This window comes from Ictalurus furcatus, chromosome 25, assembly GCF_023375685.1.
Source record: "Ictalurus furcatus strain D&B chromosome 25, Billie_1.0, whole genome shotgun sequence".
Lineage (NCBI taxonomy): Eukaryota > Metazoa > Chordata > Actinopteri > Siluriformes > Ictaluridae > Ictalurus > Ictalurus furcatus.
Genome location: NC_071279.1, coordinates 20,980,453 through 21,006,472, shown reverse-complemented (window position 1 = coordinate 21,006,472; position 26,020 = coordinate 20,980,453). Strand labels below are relative to the sequence as shown.

Sequence of the window (26,020 nt, the reverse complement as noted above, 5' to 3'; positions counted from 1 at the left end):
TCCATATTCAGGGAGAACTAGGAAATGTATGCTTTACCTTGGACCTCTTGGGCCTTCAAACCTTCCATGAGGACCAGGCTGTCTTGCCCCTGCTCCGGGTGGACCAACAGGACCCTCTAATCCTGGAGGTGGACCCAATTCCACAGCATTTGTTCCTGGAAGATTGGTTGGATGTGTGCCCTGAGGAGGGCCTGAGGAAAGATCCCTACTGTTTGGTGCCATAGAGGAGCCCATGTCTGGTGCAGAAGGAGGAGGCTGTCCATACGGTCCCACCATACCTCCGTAAGAGTCACCAGTTCCATACGGCTGTTTCATACCCCTCAGTGTGGTCACTCGCTCGTTTAGATGTGCTGAAGTGGAGTTCATTTGCTCCTGCCACTGTCTCCACTGACCTTCATACTCCTGTAACTGGTCTTTGTGGGGATACGCCTGGAACTGGTCCAGCCAGAGCTTAAAGTGTCTATCCCAGTCCTGCAGCACTGGAGCAAACTGCTGCTGCTGCATCTCATAGTGCTGCAATTGCATGTCTACAGGCATAGACTGAATATCAGAAGGAAAAAAATACATAAATAAATTACTTTAAAGGTGCCGCTCGTGGCGTACAAGGTGATACATACATGTACCTGTGTGTGTGTGTGTGTGTCTGGGTGTGTACCTGTATATGTGCAGGTTGCTGGATGACTTGTTGGTACCGGTGGAGAATCTGCTGGAGTTGTGTATGTTCCTGCATTAGGGCCTGGTACTGGTACCCTGCTCTGTGGTACTGAACCTGCTGCCACTGAGCTGCTGCTGCCTGCAACTGCTGTAACCTTGCTGCCTCCGCCGGGTCTGCAGACTCCACCATGCTGGGCTGAGACACACACACACACACACACACACACACACACACACACAGGTCTTATGTCAGCACAGTGCAATAGAAGTGATCTGATGTATTGAAGCTAAATCCTGTTGATGATTACCTTGTCGTCAGGTGGGGGAGGGGGAGGAGGCTCCTCTGTAGGTGGTGGAGGGGGTGGGGCTTCATTGGGCGGGGGCGGGACTGGTGGCATGTCGGTGTTTCCTTGTGAGGCCGCGTCACTGCTACCCTGCTTTGCCTTCTCATTCTTCAACTTCAGAAGGTTTTGGAGGTGCTGCTTATACCAGTAATCCTGCTGCTCCTGTACACACACACACAAACATTAGTGTACACAGACTGGTGACTTGGCGTATGCATTAGCTGCGAATGCACGGTTGGTGCGTTGTGTGTGCGTTTGTTTACGGCTGAAACATCATGGGGAATTGGACAAGTTTTGGATTTGGATTATTTCTATAATTACATGGATTGTTAGTGACTGCACTGCTTGGAGTATTCAATTAAATGATGTCAGAGCGGGGAATGGACTCGCCTAATCAAGGGAGGAACTTCTACTCCTTCGTAACTCTATCCACTGCCAACTGAACCCATCAATTGTCATTCCGCTGGACATAACATTAACAACTGGCTTAAAGAGGAAGGCGAGGAGGGGTGTGTTGCAGACTTAGAAGGCGTCCTTTTAAACCTCCACTACCCTCAATCGTCCTTTCAAACGTTCGGTCATTGAAAAACAAAATGGACTTATTGCATGCAAAATGTCTGACAGAGTCCTGGCTGGATACCGAGGTTAACCTGGACGGTTTTGAGATCTTTCGGGCAGACAGAACCAGTAATTCAGGGAAAGAGCGCAAAGGTGGTGTGTATGTACATCAACTTGCGGTGGTGTACTAACATCAAAGTACACAGGAAATCTTGTAATCCGGACCTGGAGCTGCTCCCCTGTCCACCCGTGCCTTTTACCTCCCCAGGGAGTTCTCGACTGTTGTGCTTAGCTGTTTTTATGTTCCACCAAGTGCTAATGTCAAGGCAGCGGCTGAGAAGATAGCGCATAATACACAGACTATGCTCAGCAAATACCCGGATGCTCCAGTACTACTTCTCGGTGACTTCAACAGCCGTTGGCTTGATTACGCACAGCCAGCCTTCAATCAATATGTAGATGTACCAACAAGATTTAATAAAACTAGATTTATGTTACAGTAATATCCCGGAAGCCTTTAAAGCTAGAGCTCTCTCACCGCTAGGATTAGCGGATCATAATGTAATCCATTTATTCCTGTTTACAAACAACGGCTGAAACAACACAGGCCAGTAATACACAGCGTCCCTCAACGGTCAGAGGATGCTATTGCATGCCTTCAAGGCTGCTTTGCGTGTACAGACTGGGAAGTCTTTGAGGGAGAGCTTGATGAGCAGACTACAGTTATTACTGATTACATTAAATTCTGTATGGATTCCTTGATACCGGTAACAACTACCAGAACATACCCAAATTCAAATCCTTGGATCAACTCATCTCTAAAATCTCTTTTCCAAAAGAGAAAACTTGCCTTTAAGCAAAAGGACTTTGCTGGTCTTAAAATCATACACCAGGACATCAAAACAGAAATATTTAAGGCTAAAAAGAAGTATAAAAACAAATTGGAGTAGGACTTTGCAAATACGAACATCAAACAGTCTTTTCAGCGAGTCAGGTCTCTTACTCGACAAGCCATTAAACAGACTGTCTCTGTACCAGATCCCACCACCTTTGCTGCTAATCTTAATAATTTCTATGCCCGTTTTGATACCTCTGATTTTTCAGCAGAGTGTGATAGCCTTTTGGATTCTTTGCCTTCTCAAGAGCTGGATTATGAGCCCCTTCTAACTAAGCAGGATGTCTATTTCCAGCTTATTAAGTGTAAACTGAATAAGGCTCCCAGGCCAGATGGAATTCCAGGTCAGGTCTTGAAAATCTGCACTCTGGAACTAACCCCCATTCTTTAATCTCTTTTTCTTCAATCACTTTGTACTTCAACAATACCAGTCACATGGAAAACATCAGTTGTTATTCCTGTTCCCAAAAAACCTCATCCAACAGAGTTAAATCACTACAGGCCAATATCATTAACTTCAATCATAATGAAATGCTTTGAGAAAATGGTTCAAAACATTATGCTTCCATATGTTTCACCCTTTTTGGATTGTCTCCAATTTGCATATAAACAAAAGAGAGGTACAGAGGATGCAGTGGCTTGTCTCTTGCACTGTCTACTTCACACCTGGATATTCCTGGAAACTATGCCAGACTTCTTTTCATTGACTTTAGCTCCGCCTTTAACTCAATATACTCATATACGCTCACCACTAGAACACTGGATTTATAATTTCCTTTCTAATAGACCACAAGTGGTAAAGGTGGACAATGCATTATCACCCATTATTGTTCGCAACACTGGCGCCCCTCAGGGGTGTGTACTTAGTCCACTTCTCTATACAAATGACTGTCAGAGTCCAGTCACCACCACTCATTACTTTAAATATACAGACAATACTGCCATTCTTGCATTGCTTAATAAGGACAATGATTCTTTTTTGGACTATCAATGCTCCTAGCACATTTTAGTACGTGGCGTGATGATAACTTTCCCCACCTTAATATCGAAAAAACTAACGAACTGGTTTTTAGCTCTTACAAAACACTGACCCATCCTTCCAGTATTACCATTAACGAGAGATGGTTGAAAGGGTGGAGCATTTCAGATATCTGGGCATTACATCGGATAAACATCTCAACTTCAATCAGCACACTCTAGGTATTTACAAGTGCTGTCAACAGAGACTTACAGTTATTCGTAAACTTAAATATCTGTCTGTACAGCCTAGTCTGCTTCTTCTTCTGTACCAAAGTATTATTGAACAAACTCTTGAAAATAACTAATTTACCGAGAAAAATTATTGGTATTCCCACCCCCAATTTATCAGACTGTGCCAGTTCATATACACTCCGGACGGCACATAAAATCTTAAAATGATCCAAACCACCCACTTTATCAATATTTCAACCCCCTTCCTTCTGGCCGCAGGTACAGACTACCCATGTGCAGAAAGGCCAGCTATGGCAGGAGTTTTGTTCCTATGGCTATACGAGCATTAAACACATTGGTACTCAGCCATTGTGATGCCAGATGCATCTGTGGTATGATGATCCTGATGTTTTTCTTTTTGTTCCCTTCTCCCCTCTATGCCTGTGATTGTTTATGATGGTTTATATGTATGATGTTATGTTTTTGTTTTTCTACGCACCCACGGTGGAAACAAATTTCCTCTTTGAGGACCAATAAATTATCTATCTATCTATCTATCTATCTATCTATTACAGTATATGCGCTCAGATACAAAAGTAAGTCTGTTCGTCCGTCTCATCAGTCTGTCTGTACAGTGATGCAGAGTTGATTCAGAGCGAGTGAGAGCTGATTCAGAGCGAGTGAGAGCTGATTCAGAGCGAGTGAGAGCTGATTCAGAGCGAGTGAGAGAGTTGCAACAACTAATCGATAATAATTGATTATGAAAATCGTTGTCACTGAATCTCATTATGGATTAGTTGGTCTGTGTGCGGCACGTGGGAGATTTACTCGTTACGTGACTTCTGTTCCGAAAACACGCTTTGGAGTGTAAATACTAAAGTTGTGTCACAAATGACGTACTGTACACTTACACTATGCACGGTGTACTCTACCGTCTAGTGTGTGGATTTCAGAAAGGTCTCGAAAGCTAGCGGTTTTTTATTACTAACCAGAAGTATAAGCTGCTTCCTAGTCAACAGCGCATGATCATACGCACGTAATGTGACACCGCTAGCTTTAGCGGATACCCAGAGTCACTGACAATGGATTTCTTTAGTTTACTGTTTATGTCAGCGTTACCTTTTTTCCCCAACATGACCTCAGTCCTCATCAGACGGAGACGAAATTGTCACGTGACTGAGGAAGAAAGTCCTGTAAGGCAGGGGAGCATTTTATATAAACACCGCGGAGCTCAAACAGTGCTGCACGAGCACAAAGTTATGTTTATATCCAAAATGCTCCACTGTGTGTAAGGAGAAGGGGAAGCTGGCGCAATCTGCTTAAAAGGTTTAGTTTAATTTAAGTTTATTGTCATTATATGCTGTATTTGCACGCTTGCAGTGTAAATTCTGTAGTTTATTATAACGGAAGTGATGTGTTAGTAACGAGGCCGCGTTGCTGATCACGCGCTGTGTAGACGCGCTGATACAGAGTGTAGTGCGAGTAAGATCTGTAATGTCTAATTAAAACATTATGATCAAAAGTAAACATAAGTAAAATAATATTCCTAAAGACAGCGAGGAACAAAAACCACAAGGTGCAGTGAAAGTGAGTTTTTATTATTAATTTAGGACTGTAGTTTAATTCTGTGCTTTTTGTGCATCCATAAAAAAAACAATGCATAAATACTATTATATAATATAAACTAATATAAACAAATAATTATGCATTATTTTTAATGTATGCACAAAAAGAACTGAATTAAACTAGTCATAAATTAATAATATCTATTCTGGTCTGTGTGTGTATTGGGGTCTTTTCAGTCTTATATAATTGGACAAACAGTTTTAGTTTTAGACTGAAGTTTATATTTGTAACACTCAGTTTGTGGATTTTATTTTAAGTAAACGAAAAAATGGTACTGAAAGTTTGCCCCCCAGAGCACAGGTTGTCTCGGGGCGAGCGGGAGAGAGTTGACTCGGGGCGAGCGGGAGACGATTCAGAGTGAGTTAGAGTTGACTCAGAGCGAGTGAGAGATGATTCAGAGCGAGATAAAGGTGTAGTAAAGAAGGTTCTTGCCTGTAGCGACATGGCGGACAGGTCGGTGGCCTTCTCTTTCGGCTCTGGATGTGTACTTACATCACTCAGCGCGGTGGATGTGGTGGAGGAGGAGGAGGTGTGTGCATTGTTGGTGGTGGCGGTGTTCGAGGTGTGTGTTGGTGTTGAAGTGATGGGCGCAGGTGGAGGTACAGGTGGGAGTTCAGGTGGGCCTCTGTTTTGAGAAGGATCCGGGTTAAAGTGAGCCGGAGGCGGTGGAAATCCTGCCGGAGGTCCGGTCCAGTGTGGAGGAGCCGCCGGACCCGGAGCAGCGCTGAAGTTAGCAGTGTTAGCATTGTTGTTGTTGTAGTGCAGCACGGATTGGAGCTGTCTCTGGTGGAGCTGCTGCAGCTGCTGCATCTGCTGGAGGTGCTGCTCGTGTAGACTGGAGAAGTTGGACGATGCCGCCGGAGATGGAGCTCCATATCCCCCGAAACCTCCTGCTGGCGGAGGCGGGCCGCGAAACGGCTGACTGCGTGGAGAGAAGTGCTGAGGCTGCGGGCCTCCACCGCTATAACCGCCCCATGCAGGATACATGCTGGAGAAAACGCCTAGCCTAGCCTAGCCTAGCCTAGCCTAGCCTAGCCTAGCCTACTAACAGAGCGGCATAAAGCCGGCCAGCGGACTTTACTCACGATTTACGGCACAGAGCCAGTTTATAACCAGGTTAAGACTCGCACCCAGTAATCCCAGCATGAGAGTCCACACAGTCGCGCATTATTCACGGATTTACTGCCTCTGATCTGCCGAAAACTCCCCCGTTTCTCCGGAGAGTCAAATATTAGCAGCTCAGCTAACATGGACGCGCAACATTAACGTCATCACGCTTCCCAAATACGTTGGCGCGTATGTACGTAAGGCACGTCGTTTCAGACCACGCCCCTTAGATGGAAGAGAAGAACGCAGTGTCAAAAATATTATAATTTAGTCACTAATTATTTCCCAGAATACAGTACTAATGAAACAAATCAGAGAAACAAACGCTATTATAGTTCTTAATAATAATAATAATAATAATAATAATAATAATAATAATGAAATTATTACTTCAGTAATGTAAGGTAAAATGCCATATATTTAATAAAGCTATGTTACACTCCATGTTGGAGTTGAAATATTTTTAAAATCCACTGCTGAAGTCTTGATGTGTAATACTGATAGCTGAAGGTAAATAATTTTAAAACAATAAAAAATATATATTAAGTTCCTGAGTTTAATGTCCATCTCTTATTACTCCGTAAAGTAAATTAGGTCATGGTGTCATATTTTACAGTATTAATGTGTTCATGTTTCATGTATTGTGTTTATTGACAATAAATAACAACTCTTATAGGCTGTCTGTTTCAGGGTAATTTTAAACTTTCTAAGAAAGAATTGAGTCTGCTCTTCTCTGTATGCTGAAAACTTTCCAAATCATCTGTGCTTCTGTCTTACACTGTTATTACTGTATCTACAAGAAAGAAAAGGGACAAAGAAGACTAGATTTGTCACATAAACATTACAGTACAATGAAATTCCTTCTTGGTATACTGTTAGGAAGATGGGGTCAGAGTGCAGGGTGAGACAGCGCCCCCTGGAGCAGAGAGAGAGAATGACTTTATGGTAGGTATAATGTAAGTGATAAAAGGAACTAATTTGAACATTAAATCTCACTATGAAGTGTTCAAATGAGTAACATTAATAAATTAAACAGTGTAATGTTTTGTAAGTCGCTGTGGTATAAGTGGAATAACATACTCCTCTGTGCGGTTATACTAAAGTAACTCCACTTTGGAGGAGTAAATTGGTGCGTCGTGACATTATTCTCATATACAGTGCTGTGGAAAAGTATTTGTATTTGAAAAAGTAAACTGATTTCTTCTGTATTTGTGTATATCTCATACTAAATAGTTTTAGCAACCTGAGTAAACACAATATACAGTTTTTATTTATATATTTATTAAAGCAAAAAAAAGAGAAGTTATCCAACACCTATCACTCGTGAAAAACTAACTGCCCCCTTAAACTTAAAATCTGGTTGTGCCACCTTTAACAGCAATAACTGCAACCAAACTCTTCTGATAACTGGAGATCAGACTTTCACTTACTTCTAGGACTCGAGTTTCAACTTACAGACTGAAAACCGGACATTCTCCTTTAGGTTTTTTTGGTAGAGAGCAGAATTCATGTTTCCCTCAATTACTGCAAGTTGCCCAGACCCTGAAGCAGCAAAGCATCCCCACACCATCACACTGCCTCCACCATGCTTGACCGTAGGTATGATGATCTTTTTGTGGAATTCGGTGTTTGTTTTATGCCAGATGTAACAGGACTCCTCTCTTCCAAACAGTTCCACTTTCCACTGATCAGTCCACAGAGCATTCTCCCAAAAGGTTTGAGGATCATCAAGGTGTGTTTTGGTGAAATTCAGTCGAGTCTTAATGTTCTTCTGGGTTAGCAGTGGTTTTTACCTCACCACTCTTCTATGGAGCCATTTTTGCCCAGCGTCTTTCTGATAGTGGAATCATGAACAGTGACCTTTACTGATGTAAGAGAGGTCTGTAGGTGCTTCAATGTTCTCCTTGGCTCTTTTGTGACTTCCTGGATGAGTCGTCGCTGTGCTCTTGGAGGAATTTTGGAAGGTGGGCCACTTCTGGGAAGGTTCACGACTGTGCCAGATTTTTCCATTTGGAGATAACGGTTCTTGCTGTGGTTCTTTGGAGTCCCAGAGCCTTTGAAATAGCTTTGTAAGCCTTCCCAGACTGATGTATTTCAATCACCTTCTTCCTCATAATTTCTGGAATTTCTTTCAGCTTTGGCGTAGTGTGTTACTGAATAAGACCTTTTAACCAACTTCATGCTGTTGAAAAAGTTCTATTTAAGTGTAGATGTGATTGAACAGGGTTTGCAGTAATCAGGTCTGGTTGTGTCTCGTCCAGCTGAACCCCATTATCAATGCAGTTTCATAGATTTGGGGAATTAGAAACTACGGGGGCAAATACATTTTGACACGGGCCCAGTTGTTTTTGGATGACGTTTTTGCTTCAATAAATAACATCATCATTTAAAATCTGTACTGTGTGTTTACTCAGACTGCCTTTGTTTTATCTTAGATTTTATTGTCATTTCTGAAACAATTTAGTATGAGATCTACACAAAAACCAGAAGAAATCAGGATGGGGCAAAGAATTTTTCACAGCACTGTAGCTGCAGAGTGGTCAGAGTGCCCATGCTGACCCTTCTCCACCACTGAACACTACCGAAATCTCCTACAGTGGTCACGTGAGCATCAGAACTGGACCATGGAGCAATGGAAGAAGGTGGCCTGGACTGATGAATCACATAATCACAGCCAAGTACAGGCCTTTACATCAAATATGACAAATACTTATTTACAGCTCTGTAAGAGCATGGTCTGGACTGTGTTATAATGTAATATAAGTCCAGAATCTACATTTCGAAATGATGAAGACTGACGGTTCCTCACAGTGTAATAGGTTCCACATTATAACACACTGTAAAACATTATTAAAGACACAGGATTCCGGTTGTAGAGAGTAATCAGCTGCTGCACAACTTTAAATAAAACTGGAAGAAGCGCCTAATATTATAATACATTACATACATGCCTGTGTGTCTGTGTGTGTAAATCTAACTTTCCCCTTAAACCATATTTACTGTATGATTTAGTAACTCACTCACAAAGGTGTTTTAACTGTAATAACTAGATATGCACCAATACTAAACTTCTCAGCCGATACGATAACCGATACCGATAGTTCTGCCTTTTATACCTTCTTATAAATTAATGATAATTAATTCCACAATTCTGAAGGAAACACAAATAGAAACTTTATTCTCTCTTTGCTTGTATTTTTCTCATTTGTAAGTCGCTTTGGATAAAAGCGTCTGCTAAGTGAATAAATGTAAATGTAAGTGTCCATTTCAACACGTTGTTTCACAGTAACTGGTCTCATAAACACAAAACCCATTACTCTAATTAACATTAACACATGAACTCAAATCTGAAGATTAAAGTAAGATTATTAACTTATTGAATGTTATTAATTCATACTAACATTGACAGAATTCTAAAAAAAACCCTGATAGTCTCACATTCACTCTCCACAAACACAAGCATTCATGGTTTGGATTTACATAAATACATATAGACTGTGTTGTTATGGTATTATGGACTCTTTTTCCCCAGTGCGTGTGTGAGTGTGAGAGTGTATGTGAGTAAGTGTGTGTGTGTGTGTGTGTGTGTGTGTGAGAGAGAGAGAGAGAGTGTGTGAGAATGTGTGTGTCTGTGTGTGTGAGAGAGAGTGTGTGTGAGGGTGTGTGTGTGTGAGCGAGAGAGAGTGTGAGTGAGTGTGTGTCTTCTGACTGAAGCAGAGGATCAGTTCAGCTTCCTGTTTGTTTTGGTCTCATCACCATCCCAAGTGAGACTGATGACTTGTCTTGACTCGTCTGCATATTTCAGGAGTTGAAAGGATTTGTGTTTGGAGGTGCAGTCATTAGTGTAGATGGAGAAGAGCAGTCAGGAGAACATGTGTGTGGAGCACCAGTGCTGATGTTTCCAGGTGTTTCCGATCCACTGGGGTGGGACAGTTAGGTGTGGAGTAGATCAGGAATGATTGTGTTAAATGTCGAGCTGAAGCCCACAGATAGAACCCTGGTATAATGTTCTTCAGATGGACCAACAGTACTTTCTCAAATGTCTTCATAACCACAGAGGTCAGGGTGACAGGCCTGTAGTCACTGAGACCTGTGTCTGATTTTTTTTTAAAGCATTAAAAAACTTCCCACACACATCTCCAGTGACCTCCTGAAAATGTGTGTGAAGTTGGGGGCCAGCTGATTGGCACAGACCTTCAGAGTGGTGTAGTGTGGTGTGAAGTGGAGTGCTCAGATGTTGTTAAAAGTGCCGAGTGTGAACTGTTGTAATTGTCATTGATGATGTAGAGTGTGGATTGGAGTGGGTGGGGGTGAGGACCTGGTCGTTGGCCAGTTGAAGATGAAGGTATGACTTATTGCAGTTGGCGATGCGGTGAAGGCTCTTCCACACTGATGCAGGAGCTATGAGTGAGAATTTCTAGTTCAGCTTTTCAGAGAAGTTTCTATTGGCCGTACTAACCTCCCTACTCAATGTCTTGTCCACACTCTTGTAGGTCAGACTGAGCTTTCTGAGTTCTGCAGTGAACCAGGGTTTGTCATTGTGTGCCTTCACAAACCCTGGTGTAAGCTGTCACAGTGACCGTAAACTCATCCAGACTGGTGCTTACAAGTTCAGAAATACTCCAGAGGTGCAGTCAGATCTGTAGCCTGCTCCTGCCCTCCCTGGTCCAGGGATTACTGATGCTGACTGTAGTCAGCAGATATTAGCTTCTGCCTGTAAGTTAGGATAAGATGGAGAAGATGGATAAGATGGATGAGGGAGTGATCAGAGATGTACATCTGTCTGTGTTCAGGCTCATGGCTGAGATCCCCTAAAATTGTGAGAATGGGAGATGATGCAGTTAAAGCAGCATTACTCCAGATAAACACATTGTTGCTGAATCAGTTGAATCAAGACTCTTCACTGACTGATGACTTCAGTAGTAGTGAATCAGTTCTGAGAGTCAAATGTCCGACTCGGTTCTTCAGTGTTATTACCTTAAAGTTCAGAACAGCAGCACACATCAATATTTTACATTTCTACCACTGATATCTATTACTGCTACCGGAAACCGCAGTGTGCCCGAGGCCACGACTACTGCTACTGTGTGTGTGTGTCTATGTGGGTGTGTGTGTTTGTCTGTGTCTGTGTCTATGTGTGTGTGTGTGTGTGTATGTGAGTGTGTTGTGAAAAAATAAAAACCAGGAAGGAGACAGAGGATGTAGGAGCGGTTTAGTGATATATGTGTGTGTGTGTGTGTAATTGTAACACACACTTGTTACTTTACATTTTTTTTGAGAAGATAAATATAAATGAAAATGATAGATTATATTGTGTATAATTGTTCATCTCCATATTTCATACCTCAGTGTTAAGGGTGGGGGTGAGGGATATGGTTAGGATGAGGGATAGGGTGAGGGATAGGGTGAATGTTAGGGCGGGGGTTAGGGTGGGGGTGAGGGTGATGGTGAATGTTAGGGCAGGGGTTAGGGTGAGGGTACAGGGTTGGGGTTAGGTCGAGGGTGAATGTTAGGGCGGGGTTTAGGGTGGGGGTGAGGGTGAGAGTGAGGGCGGGGGTTAGGGTGAGGGTATAGGGTTGGGGTTAGGGTGAGGGTGAATGTTAGGGCGGGGGTTAGGGTGATGGTATAGGGTGAGGGCGGCGGTTAGGGTAAGGGTTGTAATCTGACCCCGCAGTCACTACCGGGTTTAACAAATCTGTGTTTGTCACATGTGCACTACAACATTGTAACACACACATTACAGCACACTGAGCATATCCCAAGTTTTTAGGAAGTTGATCACAGGGTAGGGCAGGACAAAGCGCCCCCTGGAGCAGGGAGGGATAAGGGCCCAACAATAGCAGCTTGGTGTTGCTGAGGCTGGAAACCCACAACCTTCTGATCAGTGATTCAGAGTGATTAATCATTAACCCTACCTCATGTACAGGTGAGAAGTGCTGCTGTGTGTTTGCTGGTGAACTTAGTCTCTCTCTGAACTCGGAGCTGAGGAGACCCGAGATCCCGAGCAGGAATTCCGACTGAACGGGAGTTTTCTTTGGGTTTTCCTGGTGGGAGGGAATTAGGAGTTACGTGTGTGTTTGAAATCTGAGCTACAGTTCACACCGCACTCAGGATCTGGAGTGTGTGTGTGGAGAGAGAGAGAGAGAGACACACACACACACACACAGAGACGGAGAGAGTGAGTGTGTGTGGAGAGAGAGAGAGAGTGGAGAAACACACACACAGACAGAGAGAGTGAGTGTGTGTGGAGAGAGAGAGACACACACACACACACACACACAGACAGAGAGAGTGTGTGTCTTGGCGAGCGGGAAAAACTTTCAGTGCGGTAATGTAGTCAGTGTGTGTTTTAGTTGTAGTTTGTGGTGTAGTTATTGTGTGTGTGTGTGTGTGTGTGTGTTAGTGAGTGAAACCGTCGCGTGCTGAGAGTTTAATCCAGTTTATAGCGGTGTGTTCTCTCTCTGCGCGCGCTCTCGGTCTGAAGGAATTCCACGTGGGTCTATAGAGAGTTTGGGAGTTTGGGGAAGATGGCGGATAAAGGCTCCTTTCTGACCTCCGTCGTTATCTTCTACCTGTCCATCGGAGCGACTGTGTTTCATCTGCTGGAGGAACCGAACTGGAGAACCGCCGTCCAGCAGTACCAACAGGATAAAGACTGGATCCTCCAAACGCACCCGTGTCTCACCAAAGACGACCTGGACGCCATCATCCAGGTGAGAACACACACACCTGAATTAATCACACCTGAGCAGCACACTTCATATTTATTTTACTATTTTGACAGATCATTTTAGATTTTATAATCCAAAACAGATCTGAAATCACCAAACACACACACACACACACGTGTTTACACTTGATCACTATTATGTTCTACTTTTATGAGCGGAAGTTGTTGGGTTAATTCAGGATCTGAAAGGCTGTGTTGTGTTTTTCAGGGTGGTGTTGCACATGGTCACACACACACACACACACACACACACACACACAAAAGACACAGGAATGAGGTGTGTGTGTGTGATGCAGGTGTGTTTGCTCATTTTCCAGCAGTTCAGACGGAAACACATGAGAATGCAGAATCAGTCCTGACTCACGACTCTCACACAACCGACAAATCCGTGCCAGACATGTGGTGTTCCTCAGAGAAAAGAACAGAAGGACCCACTGTTCACACACACACACACACACACACACACACATGGGGGAAGCTGTAAAAGTGGTGGTTTTGTCCCTGAGTAGTGATCACTCCTACATGTGCACTCCTCCCTTCCTGTTATTCTCTATCTTTATTTACACACTTCCAGCTTTATCACGACACAGAAAGAGACGATATTATCGCTGGAGAAATTCACAAAGAGCTTCTGGAAACTTCCTGGTGTTTTTTTTTATCTCTCTATCAACCACAGAGGAACAGAAAGCAGTTAGAGATGAAGCAATGAGAGAAACTTGCTTTGTCATGGTGTGTTTAAATAAAATGGCAGTGTTTTCATTAAAACAGGTTTTAGATGTCAGCGCTGTGCTTTAAGGTGGTTCCTTGTCACGCTGTACGAGATCCTGTACGGTAAAGTGTGTGTGAGTTCTGTAACACAGTGTGTGATAATGTCTCCGTGTCGGATTATAAGATCCTCTAACGATGGACCTGCGAGTAAAGATCACCACCACGTCTGCGATCTGCTCACGTCATCCATCACGCTGATCCGGAAATCATCTCGAGTAGAAAACACTCTACACACACACACACACACTCACACTCTTCACAGTGAGCTTGAGGTAATGAGGAGATTTTACTGTCCGTTAGCATGTTTTGTTTACATTTCTCCGTCGTCGCTGCCGTACCTGTAGCAGCGCCGTGACTTCGCCATCATCCTTCTGGTGGATTTTAGATGAGTGGTGTAGCGGCAGTGCTCACACTCTCAGACTTTACTCACAGATTTCTCTCTCTCTCTCTCACACACACACACACACACACACACACACACACACACTCCTTTCACACTCCCTAAATAGTGCTCTTTGATGTGAGCAGGAGTGACATCACTACTGTAATAGAGATGGGGAAATGTTTTGTCTGAGAGAAGTCCATTTGTCCTTTGTCTATAAAAACATTCAGACTATATATATATATATATATATATATATATATATATATATATATATATATATATATATATATATATATATATTGTTATGGATCCAGGGTCTGATTATAATATAATAACATCATAATATAAGAACGTCAGTGCAGTTTGTTTTGACCTCACACCCGTCATTTTACTCCTCGGGCAGAAAATAACACGAACGATTCATTCAGAGTCAGATAACAATAACTCCGTGGTATTCTGTTCATCACTGTGTGTTTTCCCAGCAGGACTTGCTTTATTCTCAGGATGTAATTGAGGAATGTCCTCGTCATCGATTCTGAATACAGAATATGTGCATGTGTCACTTACAATACTGAACCGTTAGCGATACTGACTCTACAAACAGTTATTAAGCAGTACTAAACACTAAGGTGTGTGTGTGTGTGTGTGTGTGTGTGTGTGTGTTATTGCTGCAGGTTAGTATGGTGTCTAATCTGGAGAAAAAGAAAGCAGTTTGATCTTTGTAAAATAATTTAATAAGCTGAATGTGTAGAAATGGAAGGTGTATTTTTATGAAAATGTAGAAATATATTGAATACATGTTTTTTTTTTTTGATGTGCAGAAAAAACATATTTATTATATTTAATTTTTTAAATTAACCAATAAGGAGAGAGCGTGCTGCTGTTGTCCAATCAGGTAGTGAGGGTGATTAGTCCAGTTAGGACAGGTGTGGGTAATAATACCAGGTTAATGTTAGTGTGTAGAGAACATAAACATGTTTAATCCTCATCAACTTCATCATTAAACCTGTGGTTAATGTGTGTGTGTGTGTAGAAGGTGGCCACAGCAGCAGGACAGGGTGTCACCATCATTGGAGAGAAAGCCTACAACCCATGGATATGGCAGAACGCCGTCATCTTCGCTGCCACTATCATCACAACCATCGGTAACACACACACACACACACACACACTGCTCTGAACACTTTATCACTTTTATTACAGCTGTTCTCCAAATCAGGTTTTAACGTCATCAAGTGTTTTCTCACTGAACACAAGTTTAACTACCAAAACCTGGAACCTCACTGTGTGTGTGTGTGTGTGTGTGTGTGTGTGTGTGTGTATGTGTATACACACTGATCAGCCATAACATTAAAGCCACTGGTGGGTGAAGTGAATAAGGTTGATGATCTGGTTACAATCAGTTCTGGAAGTTGACATGTTGGTAACAGGAGAAATGGGTGAGTGTAAGGATCTGAGTGACTTTGACAAGAGCCAGATTGTGATGGCGTGACGACTGGAGCTGTGTATGGAGCTGTGTAATGGAGCTGTGTATGGAGCTGTGTAATGGAGCTGTGTAATGGAGCTGTGTAATGGAGCTGTGTATGGAGCTGTGTTATGGAGCTGTGTAATGGAGCTGTGTAATGGAGCTGTGTAATGGAGCTGCGTATGGAGCGGTGTAATGGAGCTGTGTAATGGAGCTGCGTATGGAGCTGTGTAATGGAGCTGTGTAATGGAGCTGCATATGGAGCTGTGTAATGGAGCTGCGTATGGAGCTGTGTAATGGAGCTGTGTAATGGAGCTGTGTAATGGAGCTGTGTAATGGAGCTGCGTATGGAGCTGTGTAATGGAGCTGTGTAATGGAGCTGCGTATGGAGCTGTGTAATGGAGCTGCGTATGGAGCTGTGTAATGGAGCTGTTTAATGGAGCTGCGTATGGAGCTGTGTAATGGAGTGGTGTAATGGAGTGGTGTAATGGAGCTGTGTAATGGAGTGGTGTAATGGAGCTGTGTAATGGAGCTGCGTATGGAGCGGTGTAATGGAGTGGTGTAATGGAGCTGTGTAATGGAGCTGCGTATGGAGCTGTGTAATGGAGTGGTGTAATGGAGCTGTGTAATGGAGCTGTGTAATGGAGCTGTGTATGGAGCGGTGTAATGGAGTGGTGTAATGCAGCTGTGTAATGGAGCTGCGTATGGAGCTGTGTAATGGAGTGGTGTAATGGAGCTGTGTAATGGAGCTGTGTAATGGAGCTGCGTATGGAGCTGTGTAATGGAGTGGTGTAATGGAGCTGTGTAATGGAGTGGTGTAATGGAGCTGTGTAATGGAGCTGCGTATGGAGCGGTGTAATGGAGTGGTGTAATGGAGCTGTGTAATGGAGTGGTGTAATGGAGCTGTGTAATGGAGCTGCGTATGGAGCTGTGTAATGGAGTGGTGTAATGGAGCTGTGTAATGGAGCTGCGTATGGAGCTGTGTAATGGAGCTGTGTAATGGAGTGGTGTAATGGAGCTGTGTAATGGAGCTGCGTATGGAGCGGTGTAATGGAGTGGTGTAATGGAGCTGTGTAATGGAGTGGTGTAATGGAGCTGTGTAATGGAGCTGCGTATGGAGCGGTGTAATGGAGTGGTGTAATGGAGCTGTGTAATGGAGTGGTGTAATGGAGCTGTGTAATGGAGCTGCGTATGGAGCGGTGTAATGGAGTGGTGTAATGGAGCTGTGTAATGGAGTGGTGTAATGGAGCTGTGTAATGGAGCTGTTTAATGGAGCTGTGTAATGGAGCTGCGTATGGAGCGGTGTAATGGAGCTGCGTATGGAGCTGTGTAATGGAGCTGCGTATGGAGCTGTGTAATGGAGCTGTTTAATGGAGCTGCGTATGGAGCTGTGTAATGGAGTGGTGTAATGGAGTGGTGTAATGGAGCTGTGTAATGGAGTGGTGTAATGGAGCTGTGTAATGGAGCTGCGTATGGAGCGGTGTAATGGAGTGGTGTAATGGAGCTGTGTGATGGAGTGGTGTAATGCAGCTGTGTAATGGAGCTGCGTATGGAGCTGTGTAATGGAGTGGTGTAATGGAGCTGTGTAATGGAGCTGTGTAATGGAGCTGCGTATGGAGCTGTGTAATGGAGTGGTGTAATGGAGCTGTGTAATGGAGTGGTGTAATGGAGCTGTGTAATGGAGCTGCGTATGGAGCGGTGTAATGGAGTGGTGTAATGGAGCTGTGTAATGGAGTGGTGTAATGGAGCTGTGTAATGGAGCTGCGTATGGAGCTGTGTAATGGAGTGGTGTAATGGAGCTGTGTAATGGAGTGGTGTAATGGAGCTGTGTAATGGAGATGCGTATGGAGTGGTGTAATGGAGCTGTGTAATGGAGTGGTGTAATGGAGCTGTGTAATGGAGTGGTGTAACGGAGCTGTGTAATGGAGTGGTGTAATGGAGCTGTGTAATGGAGTGGTGTAACGGAGCTGTGTAATGGAGTGGTGTAATGGAGTTGTGTAATGGAGCTGTGTAATGGAGTGGTGTAATGGAGCTGTGTAATGGAGTGGTGTAACGGAGCTGTGTAATGGAGTGGTGTAATGGAGTTGTGTAATGGAGCTGTGTAATGGAGTGGTGTAATGGAGCTGTGTAATGGAGATGCGTATGGAGCGGTGTAATGGAGTGGTGTAATGGAGCTGTGTAATGGAGTGGTGTAACGGAGCTGTGTAATGGAGTGGTGTAATGGAGCTGTGTAATGGAGCTGCGTATGGAGCGGTGTAATGGAGTGGTGTAATGGAGCTGTGTAATGGAGTGGTGTAATGGAGCTGTGTAATGGAGCTGTGTATGGAGCTGTGTAATGGAGCTGCGTATGGAGCTGTGTAATGGAGTGGTGTATGGAGCTGTGTAATGGAGTGGTGTAATGGAGCTGTGTAATGGAGCTGCGTATGGAGCGGTGTAATGGAGTGGTGTAATGGAGCTGTGTAATGGAGTGGTGTAATGGAGCTGTGTAATGGAGCTGCGTATGGAGCGGTGTAATGGAGTGGTGTAATGGAGCTGTGTAATGGAGTGGTGTAATGGAGCTGTGTAATGGAGCTGCGTATGGAGCGGTGTAATGGAGTGGTGTAATGGAGCTGTGTAATGGAGCTGTGTAATGGAGCTGTGTAATGGAGCTGCGTATGGAGCTGTGTAATGGAGTGGTGTAATGGAGCTGTGTAATGGAGTGGTGTAATGGAGCTGTGTAATGGAGCTGCGTATGGAGCGGTGTAATGGAGTGGTGTAATGGAGCTGTGTAATGGAGTGGTGTAATGGAGCTGTGTAATGGAGCTGCGTATGGAGCTGTGTAATGGAGTGGTGTAATGGAGCTGTGTAATGGAGTGGTGTAATGGAGCTGTGTAATGGAGTGGTGTAACGGAGCTGTGTAATGGAGTGGTGTAATGGAGCTGTGTAATGGAGCTGCGTATGGAGCGGTGTAATGGAGTGGTGTAATGGAGCTGTGTAATGGAGTGGTGTAATGGAGCTGTGTAATGGAGCTGTGTATGGAGCGGTGTAATGGAGTGGTGTAATGGAGCTGTGTAATGGAGCGGTGTAATGGAGCTGTGTAATGGAGCTGCGTATGGAGCTGTGTAATGGAGTGGTGTAATGGAGCTGTGTAATGGAGCTGCGTATGGAGCTGTGTAATGGAGTGGTGTAATGGAGCTGTGTAATGGAGCTGCGTATGGAGCGGTGTAATGGAGTGGTGTAATGGAGCTGTGTAATGGAGTGGTGTAATGGAGCTGTGTAATGGAGCTGCGTATGGAGCGGTGTAATGGAGTGGTGTAATGGAGCTGTGTAATGGAGTGGTGTAATGGAGCTGTGTAATGGAGCTGCGTATGGAGCGGTGTAATGGAGTGGTGTAATGGAGCTGTGTAATGGAGTGGTGTAATGGAGCTGTGTAATGGAGCTGCGTATGGAGCGGTGTAATGGAGTGGTGTAATGGAGCTGTGTAATGGAGTGGTGTAATGCAGCTGTGTAATGGAGTGGTGTAATGGAGCTGTGTAATGGAGCTGCGTATGGAGCGGTGTAATGGAGTGGTGTAATGGAGCTGTGTAATGGAGTGGTGTAATGCAGCTGTGTAATGGAGCTGCGTATGGAGCGGTGTAATGGAGTGGTGTAATGGAGCTGTGTAATGGAGTGGTGTAATGGAGCTGTGTAATGGAGTGGTGTAATGGAGCTGTGTAATGGAGCTGCGTATGGAGCGGTGTAATGGAGTGGTGTAATGGAGCTGTGTAATGGAGTGGTGTAATGGAGCTGTGTAATGGAGCTGCGTATGGAGCGGTGTAATGGAGCTGTGTAATGGAGTGGTGTAATGCAGCTGTGTAATGGAGCTGCGTATGGAGCTGTATACAGTGCTGTGAAAAAGATTTCTTTTGTGTTTGTGTACATCTCATACTAAATAGTTTTATATCTTCAAATGAAATACAACATGAAACCTAAGTAAACACACTACACAGTTTTTATTTATATATTTATTAAAGCAAAAAAAAAAAAAAAGTTATCCAACACCTATCACTCGTGAAAAACTAACTGCCCCCTTAAACTTAAAATCTGGTTGTGCCGCCTTTAACAGCAATAACTGCAACCAAACTCTTCTGATAACTGGAGATCAGACTTTCACTTACTTCTAGGACTCGAGTTTCAACTTACAGACTGAAAACCGGACATTCTCCTTTAGGTTTTTTTGGTAGAGAGCAGAATTCATGTTTCCCTCAATTACTGCAAGTTGCCCAGACCCTGAAGCAGCAAAGCATCCCCACACCATCACACTGCCTCCACCATGCTTGACCGTAGGTATGATGATCTTTTTGTGGAATTCGGTGTTTGTTTTATGCCAGATGTAACGGGACTCCTCTCTTCTAAACAGTTCCACTTTCCACTGATCAGTCCACAGAACATTCTCCCAAAAGGTTTGAGGATCATCAAGGTGTGTTTTGGTGAAATTCAGACGAGTCTTAATGTTCTTCTGGGTTAGCAGTGGTTTTTACCTCACCACTCTTCTATGGAGCCATTTTTGCCCAGCGTCTTTCTGATAGTGGAATCATGAACAGTGACCTTTACTGATGCAGGAGAGGCATGTAGTTTCTTTGATGTTGTCCTTGGCTCTTTTGTGACTTCCTGGATGAGTCGTTACTGTGCTCTTGGAGGAATTTTGGAAGGTCGGTCAGAGCGGCGTTGATTAAGGCATAACTGTATAATTATGGTGCGTTTGACCTGAGGTTGCCTTGAGTGTATATACACACATTAGCTTTATATCCATATCAGACATATTCACTTGTTAAATCTCTAATGCTGACTGTACAGTTCACTGTTCTGAGTAAAATATACATCACTCAGCACAGTTAACTGGCTAGCTTATTGCTAACAGAAGATGAACATGGCCGTGTCTGTGTTTTTCCCCACTTCGTAAGTCAGACCTGTCGAGGTGGAAAATGAGTCAGTCCAACCTGCACATTATCACTTACAAGGCAAGTCGAACGCAGCAGCAGTCTCTGACAGTCACTATGTAAAACACAACATTTACATAAATTAAAATAAAGTAAATATCATTCAATTTAATTAAATAGGCAAGAAGGCCACAATTCTCAGTTCTTTTATTCTTATGAATTGATTCATTTGACTCACTTCAATGAGTCATTCAGACAGAAGTGTTTCAGTTCAAGTTACTGAGTGATGGAGAATAAAATATATTTGTTTATGTCTTGGTTAAGGTTAAAGATTAATAAAGTTTAAGGTTAAATATGTTTTCTAATTCCTCCTGTTGCAGTCGGTTCAGTGTTGTTCCATGTTTTCATCTTTCATTGTTTCTTCATTCAGCAGTAGTCTGTTTTTAACATGTGAGTCATAAAGCCATAAACATCTCTCTCCTGTTATAAACACTGGACATTTTTAATGATTTGGACTTGAGAACTTTTACATATTGTGTTCTTTAGAGTTTATTCACTGATATTTACTGAACGTTTTTATACCTTTATATAATCTTACATTAGTTTTCAGCTCCATGGTACAGTGAATGGATAATAAACTCTAAAGATGTTCAGAATTTTGGAACACTGTGTGTGTGTGTGTGTGTGTGTCTTTGTGTGCAGGTTATGGTCAGGTTGCTCCGAAGACGGTGGGTGGGCGTATCTTCTGCATCATGTTCGGTTTATGTGGAATTCCGCTGTGTCTCACATGGATCAGTGAACTCGGAAAGTTCTTTAGCAGTAGAACCAAACGTCTGAGTCAGACTCTACTGCACCGTCGATTCAATGTGGTAATACACACACACACACACACACACACACACACACACACATGCACACGCGCAAAGTCTTTCAATAGAATAGAAACACAGTTGTGATCTTTTCTCCAGTGAGTCGTTTAGTAAGTCGTCCAGGAGCTGTGACTCTGCTCCACCTGACACTGACTCTTCCTCGTCTCTCTGTACAACACCTGCTCTGAAAATGAATGCCCTTGGGCTCACTGTTCTTTTCTGTGTGTGTGTGTGTGTGTGTGCGTGCACGCGCATGTACGTGTGTGCGTGTGTGTGCACGTGTGCGCGTGCGTGTGTGTGTGTGCACGTGTGTGTGCGCACGCGCGTGTGCACGTGTATGTGCGCATGCGTGTGTGCGCGTGTGCACGTGTGTGTGTGCATGTGTGCGTGTGTGTGTGCGTGTGTGTATGTGTGCGCGTGTGTGTGTATATGTCCATGTGTGTGTGCGTGTGTATGTGTGTGCGCGTGTGTATGTGTGTGCGCGCGCGTGTGTGTGTGTGTGTGTGTGTGTGTGTGTGTTACAGAAAAAGGTACAGTTGATCTGCACTACGTTGTTCCTGTTGTGGGGTTTGCTGTTCCACCTGCTCATCCCTCCGTTCATCTTCATGTGTATGGAGGAGTGGACGTATCTGGAAGGGCTTTACTTCTGCTTCATCACGCTCACCACCGTGGGCTTTGGAGACTACGTAGCAGGTACGTTAACGCCTCCACTTGATTAATGCGGATGATGAATGACGGTGGTGAGGGTTGTGCGAAACCATCTTCACAAACTTACTAGCTTACATTCCTCCATGGATCGGACATGTTTGTCTAGAACGTCCCACAGACGCTGGATCGGATTGAGATCTGGGGAATTTGGAGGAATTTTGAAGTGACCGTGGATCCTCTGCTCGTCTATGTGGTCTATAAGTGTATGGGAGCAAGTACAGGCTCAGTTTTCCTTCAAATTTCTGACCTTACCAGTGTTTGAAATATTTTCATTAAAATTGATGTAATCGCAACTGGTCTAAAGTCATTAAGAGTTTTGGGACTACTAGATTTAGGAACAGGAACTACCACAGCATCCTACCAAACTCTGGGTACATGCTGTGCCTGTAGAGACTTATTAAAAATGTAGTGGAATACAGAACTCAATTCTTTTGCACAAGATTTAAGTAAAGAACCACAGATATGATCCGGTCCATGACTCTTACCGAGAGGAAGGTCTTTTCCACATCCTTTATGTCAAAGTGCTGATTATCCTCAAGTTTATACCTCAGTTCCTGAAAAGTATCAAAGCGGTTATAAAAATAATTGAGAGCTTTAGAAAACTCAGTGTCTGAATTGAAGACATCCTGGACGAGCTGACTGCAGTTAGAGTGTTCATGTTATACCAGGCTTATTTAAAGCCATCTTGTTCTGTAATTCAGATTTATAATTCTGTTTTCCTTTTAAGATTTCTATTTTCAGCTCCGTAGTAGCTGCATGTAGATCAGAGGAAACGCCCTGTTTAAAAACAAGTTTCTTTCTCTGTATGCTGGCCTTAACAGATTTAATCCCTCATGATTTGTTATTAGGGTGAATGATCATATCCCTACAAAAGGCAGCATATGAACATGTTACATCAACAAGTTCATCCAAATCATCCCCACAGGATTGTTTAAACATGTCCCAGGGCGTGCAAACATACCATTCCTGCAGACAAAGCACAGATTCCTCAGTCCAAACCTTTATGTTATTTCTCGCTCTCCTTAAAACCGTGTTTATATATATATATATATATATATATATATTCATGGGCAGTAAATGCACACAGTTATGATCCGCAGAACCCAGTGGAAGTAGTGGGAGTGATTTATAAGCATCCTCTACTGACCCATAACAAAGATCTAATGTCTTATCCTGCCTAGTTGGACAGGAGACATATAGATGAAAAACTGTAAGTGTCTTTTTCAGGGACACATGGCCCATGGTTAAAACGCAGTATGAAGTAAGTTTGGTGTTTCAGGTGAAATCGCCTGCAGTTTATGCACCACATCGAAACTGGAGGCAGTGGTGGTTTTTACCTTCAGGTGGATACACACTATTGTCATAAAAAGCTGTGGAACTCGCGAGGCAGGTAGAAAGGACATAACAATACTGATAAAAGTTCAACATCTGGCATACATGCATTCTCTAACAGTCACGGAGCTACAATATTGTTTATTAAAATATAAACATACCCCACCACCTTCAACCTTTCACTGGCCACTGATATTAGGGAATACCGTTACCATGAAGAGGTGTACTCGGTCTGGAACAATGTTTAGGTAGGTGGTACGTGTTAAAGTAACATCCACATGAATGCCAGGACCCAAGGTTTCCCAGCAGAACATTGCCCAGAGCATCACACTGCCTCCACCAGCTCGCCTTCTTCCATTGCTCCATGGTCCAGTTCTGAAGCTCACGAGCCCATTGCAGGAGCTTTCGTATGTAATTATGAAAAAAACATCTCGGTGTTTATTGGACAGTGCTCTTCACTTGTCCCTCCTGATGCACAGCTTCTCCTCATGGTGACTGGGAGATCTCTCCAAGGGGCGGAACCTTATAACCTTCCTGTCGATCACTGAAACGGTATTGAACATGACTGACATCGCAAACTTAAACACTATATAACGACAATATCCTTTCAATGAACTCAGAGCTATTTGTCAATAATTATTCAATCTAATATTCTGAAGAATCTCCTTCAGGAAGCCAAAGTGATCAGAATAAAATCCGCTTTATTATTATTATTATTACTACTGTATTTTGTAAACACTTTACAGAAACAGAATTTTTCTGTCATTTCTGAACTTGTACTGTAAAATTTAATGAACTATTGACATTATACAACATAACTCTTCTTGTATAAAGCATTTCTTCTCCTGTTTTATTAAATTATATTTTCTTCACAACAAGCCCAGTCAACACCATTATTGTAGCATCGTTGACTTTGGTTTCCATGGCTACATCACAAACACAGATTTCAGTCTTCGTAGCCACAGTACAGTCCTTAATTCTGCACCTGAAACTACAAGAAATCTTCACAACATTTCTGTCTTTTAAACTCAGCAATACCTGGTTTTGGTGGGAGATGATGGAAAAGTTTCCTGAGGTGATAAACCGTGATAAAAAGTGCTAACTGGTAGCTGTTTATCTCCTGAAATCCCACCTGAGACTAGCTAGCTAAGTTAGCTCCAGACAGCTAAAGTACATTCATTGTTTTTGTCTGATTCCAGGTGTGAACACAGACCTGACCTACAAAGCTCCATACCGGTTCTGTGTGGAGTTATGGATCTACATGGGCCTGGCATGGCTTTCTCTGTTCTTCAGCTGGAATGTCAACATGGTGGTGGTAGCCCACAAAGTCCTGAAGAAACGCAGACAGATGCGTCACAAGCTTTCTCCTGTTCAGCTGGAGCAGATACACAAAGCACCACTGCCTCATGCACCCAGCATTGTTGACATCTTCAAGTTCATGTCGGAGAAAGGTGAGGACTATAGCGACGTGATCCGAGCCATCGGCACAGCTGAGAAGAAGAAGAAGCAGCAGGAGGAGGAGCTCACACGATCCAAGAGCTGCAGTGAACTCCTCAAACAGATGGTGGTGCCTCTGGAACAGTCGCCACGCCAGAAACGCAGATTCAGCATCGGAGACAGTGTCTACATGGTCATCTCCAGAGCCAGAGGTTCCACTGGAGATCTGGACGAGTGCAGATCCCTTCATGAGGAACTGAGCCATGATCCGGACCTGGAAAAGGAAAAGTGTTCAGAAAAGGAAATTCTAAAGAGAGCAGGAAGTTTAGAATGGGACTCAAGCAATGTCTTACAGAGATCCATTCAGATCCCCAGCTTCAGGTTTAGCTTCGACACCGACGACTCAGGAACCCAGGAAGAGCCCTCAAGGTTCTCTGTGACCAGAGTGAATGAGGATTTATTAGAGAAAGGTGAAGGACCAGGGTGAGGAGCAGAGATCTCCTTCAACATTCTTCACCGCTTACAGCACACAGTTAGGCTAATTCATTGAGAACATTTAAGTCTAGAACCAGACAAGAACCTGGTGAAAACATGATTTGGAACACAGCCCTTCAGAACATTGTTATTAGTTAGGTAATGAATGACTGAATGTTGTAAAACTGCTGTCAATAAGTGTGTGTGTGTGTGTGTGTGTGTGTGTGTGTGTGTGTGTGTGTGTTTCATGCTTGACTTATTTCAGATGAGTGATAAACTGTAAATAAATGCCTTTTTCTACATGCTTTAAAATAAAATATCCTGAGATGTACAATTCAGTTCAGTTTTATTGTATTCAATGGACATTGTCTCAAAGCAGCTTTACAGAAACATAAACACAGGATACAGAATTGAAATGTGTGAATTTTTCCCTATTGAGCAGCCAGTAAAAAGTTGTGTGGGAGAACGTGTTGTTCCTCAGAGTGAGATAAACACACAGGAAACAGACCCCCGTATCTGACCTGCCTCACTTCTGAGGAGGGAAAATAAACAGGAAGTGGATTTATGTCATGTGTCATG

At 43.4% G+C, this 26,020-nt stretch overlaps 2 protein-coding genes across 2 annotated transcripts in view; one reads left to right on the top strand and one right to left on the bottom strand.

Moving 5' to 3' along the window:
* The window catches only part of ylpm1 (YLP motif containing 1), a 31,301-nt gene extending 24,791 nt beyond the window's left edge, over positions 1 to 6,510 (bottom strand). The window contains exons 1-4 of the mRNA XM_053613773.1: positions 5,701 to 6,510; positions 963 to 1,160; positions 656 to 850; positions 38 to 540 (exon numbers count right to left, since the gene is read on the bottom strand). Of these exons, the coding sequence (XP_053469748.1) occupies positions 38 to 540; positions 656 to 850; positions 963 to 1,160; positions 5,701 to 6,255 (1,451 nt within the window). The 5' untranslated portion in view covers positions 6,256 to 6,510. The remainder of the gene's footprint in view (positions 1 to 37; positions 541 to 655; positions 851 to 962; positions 1,161 to 5,700) is intronic.
* Positions 6,511 to 12,481: 5,971 nt separating this feature from the next.
* Positions 12,482 to 25,775, top strand: kcnk5b (potassium channel, subfamily K, member 5b). The gene is made up of 5 exons (XM_053613774.1): positions 12,482 to 13,088; positions 15,292 to 15,403; positions 21,324 to 21,490; positions 22,015 to 22,183; positions 24,730 to 25,775. Exons 1-5 carry the CDS (start codon positions 12,903 to 12,905, stop codon positions 25,452 to 25,454), a joined length of 1,359 nt encoding a protein of 452 aa, XP_053469749.1. The 5' UTR covers positions 12,482 to 12,902; the 3' UTR covers positions 25,455 to 25,775.
* Positions 25,776 to 26,020: the final 245 nt, after the last annotated feature.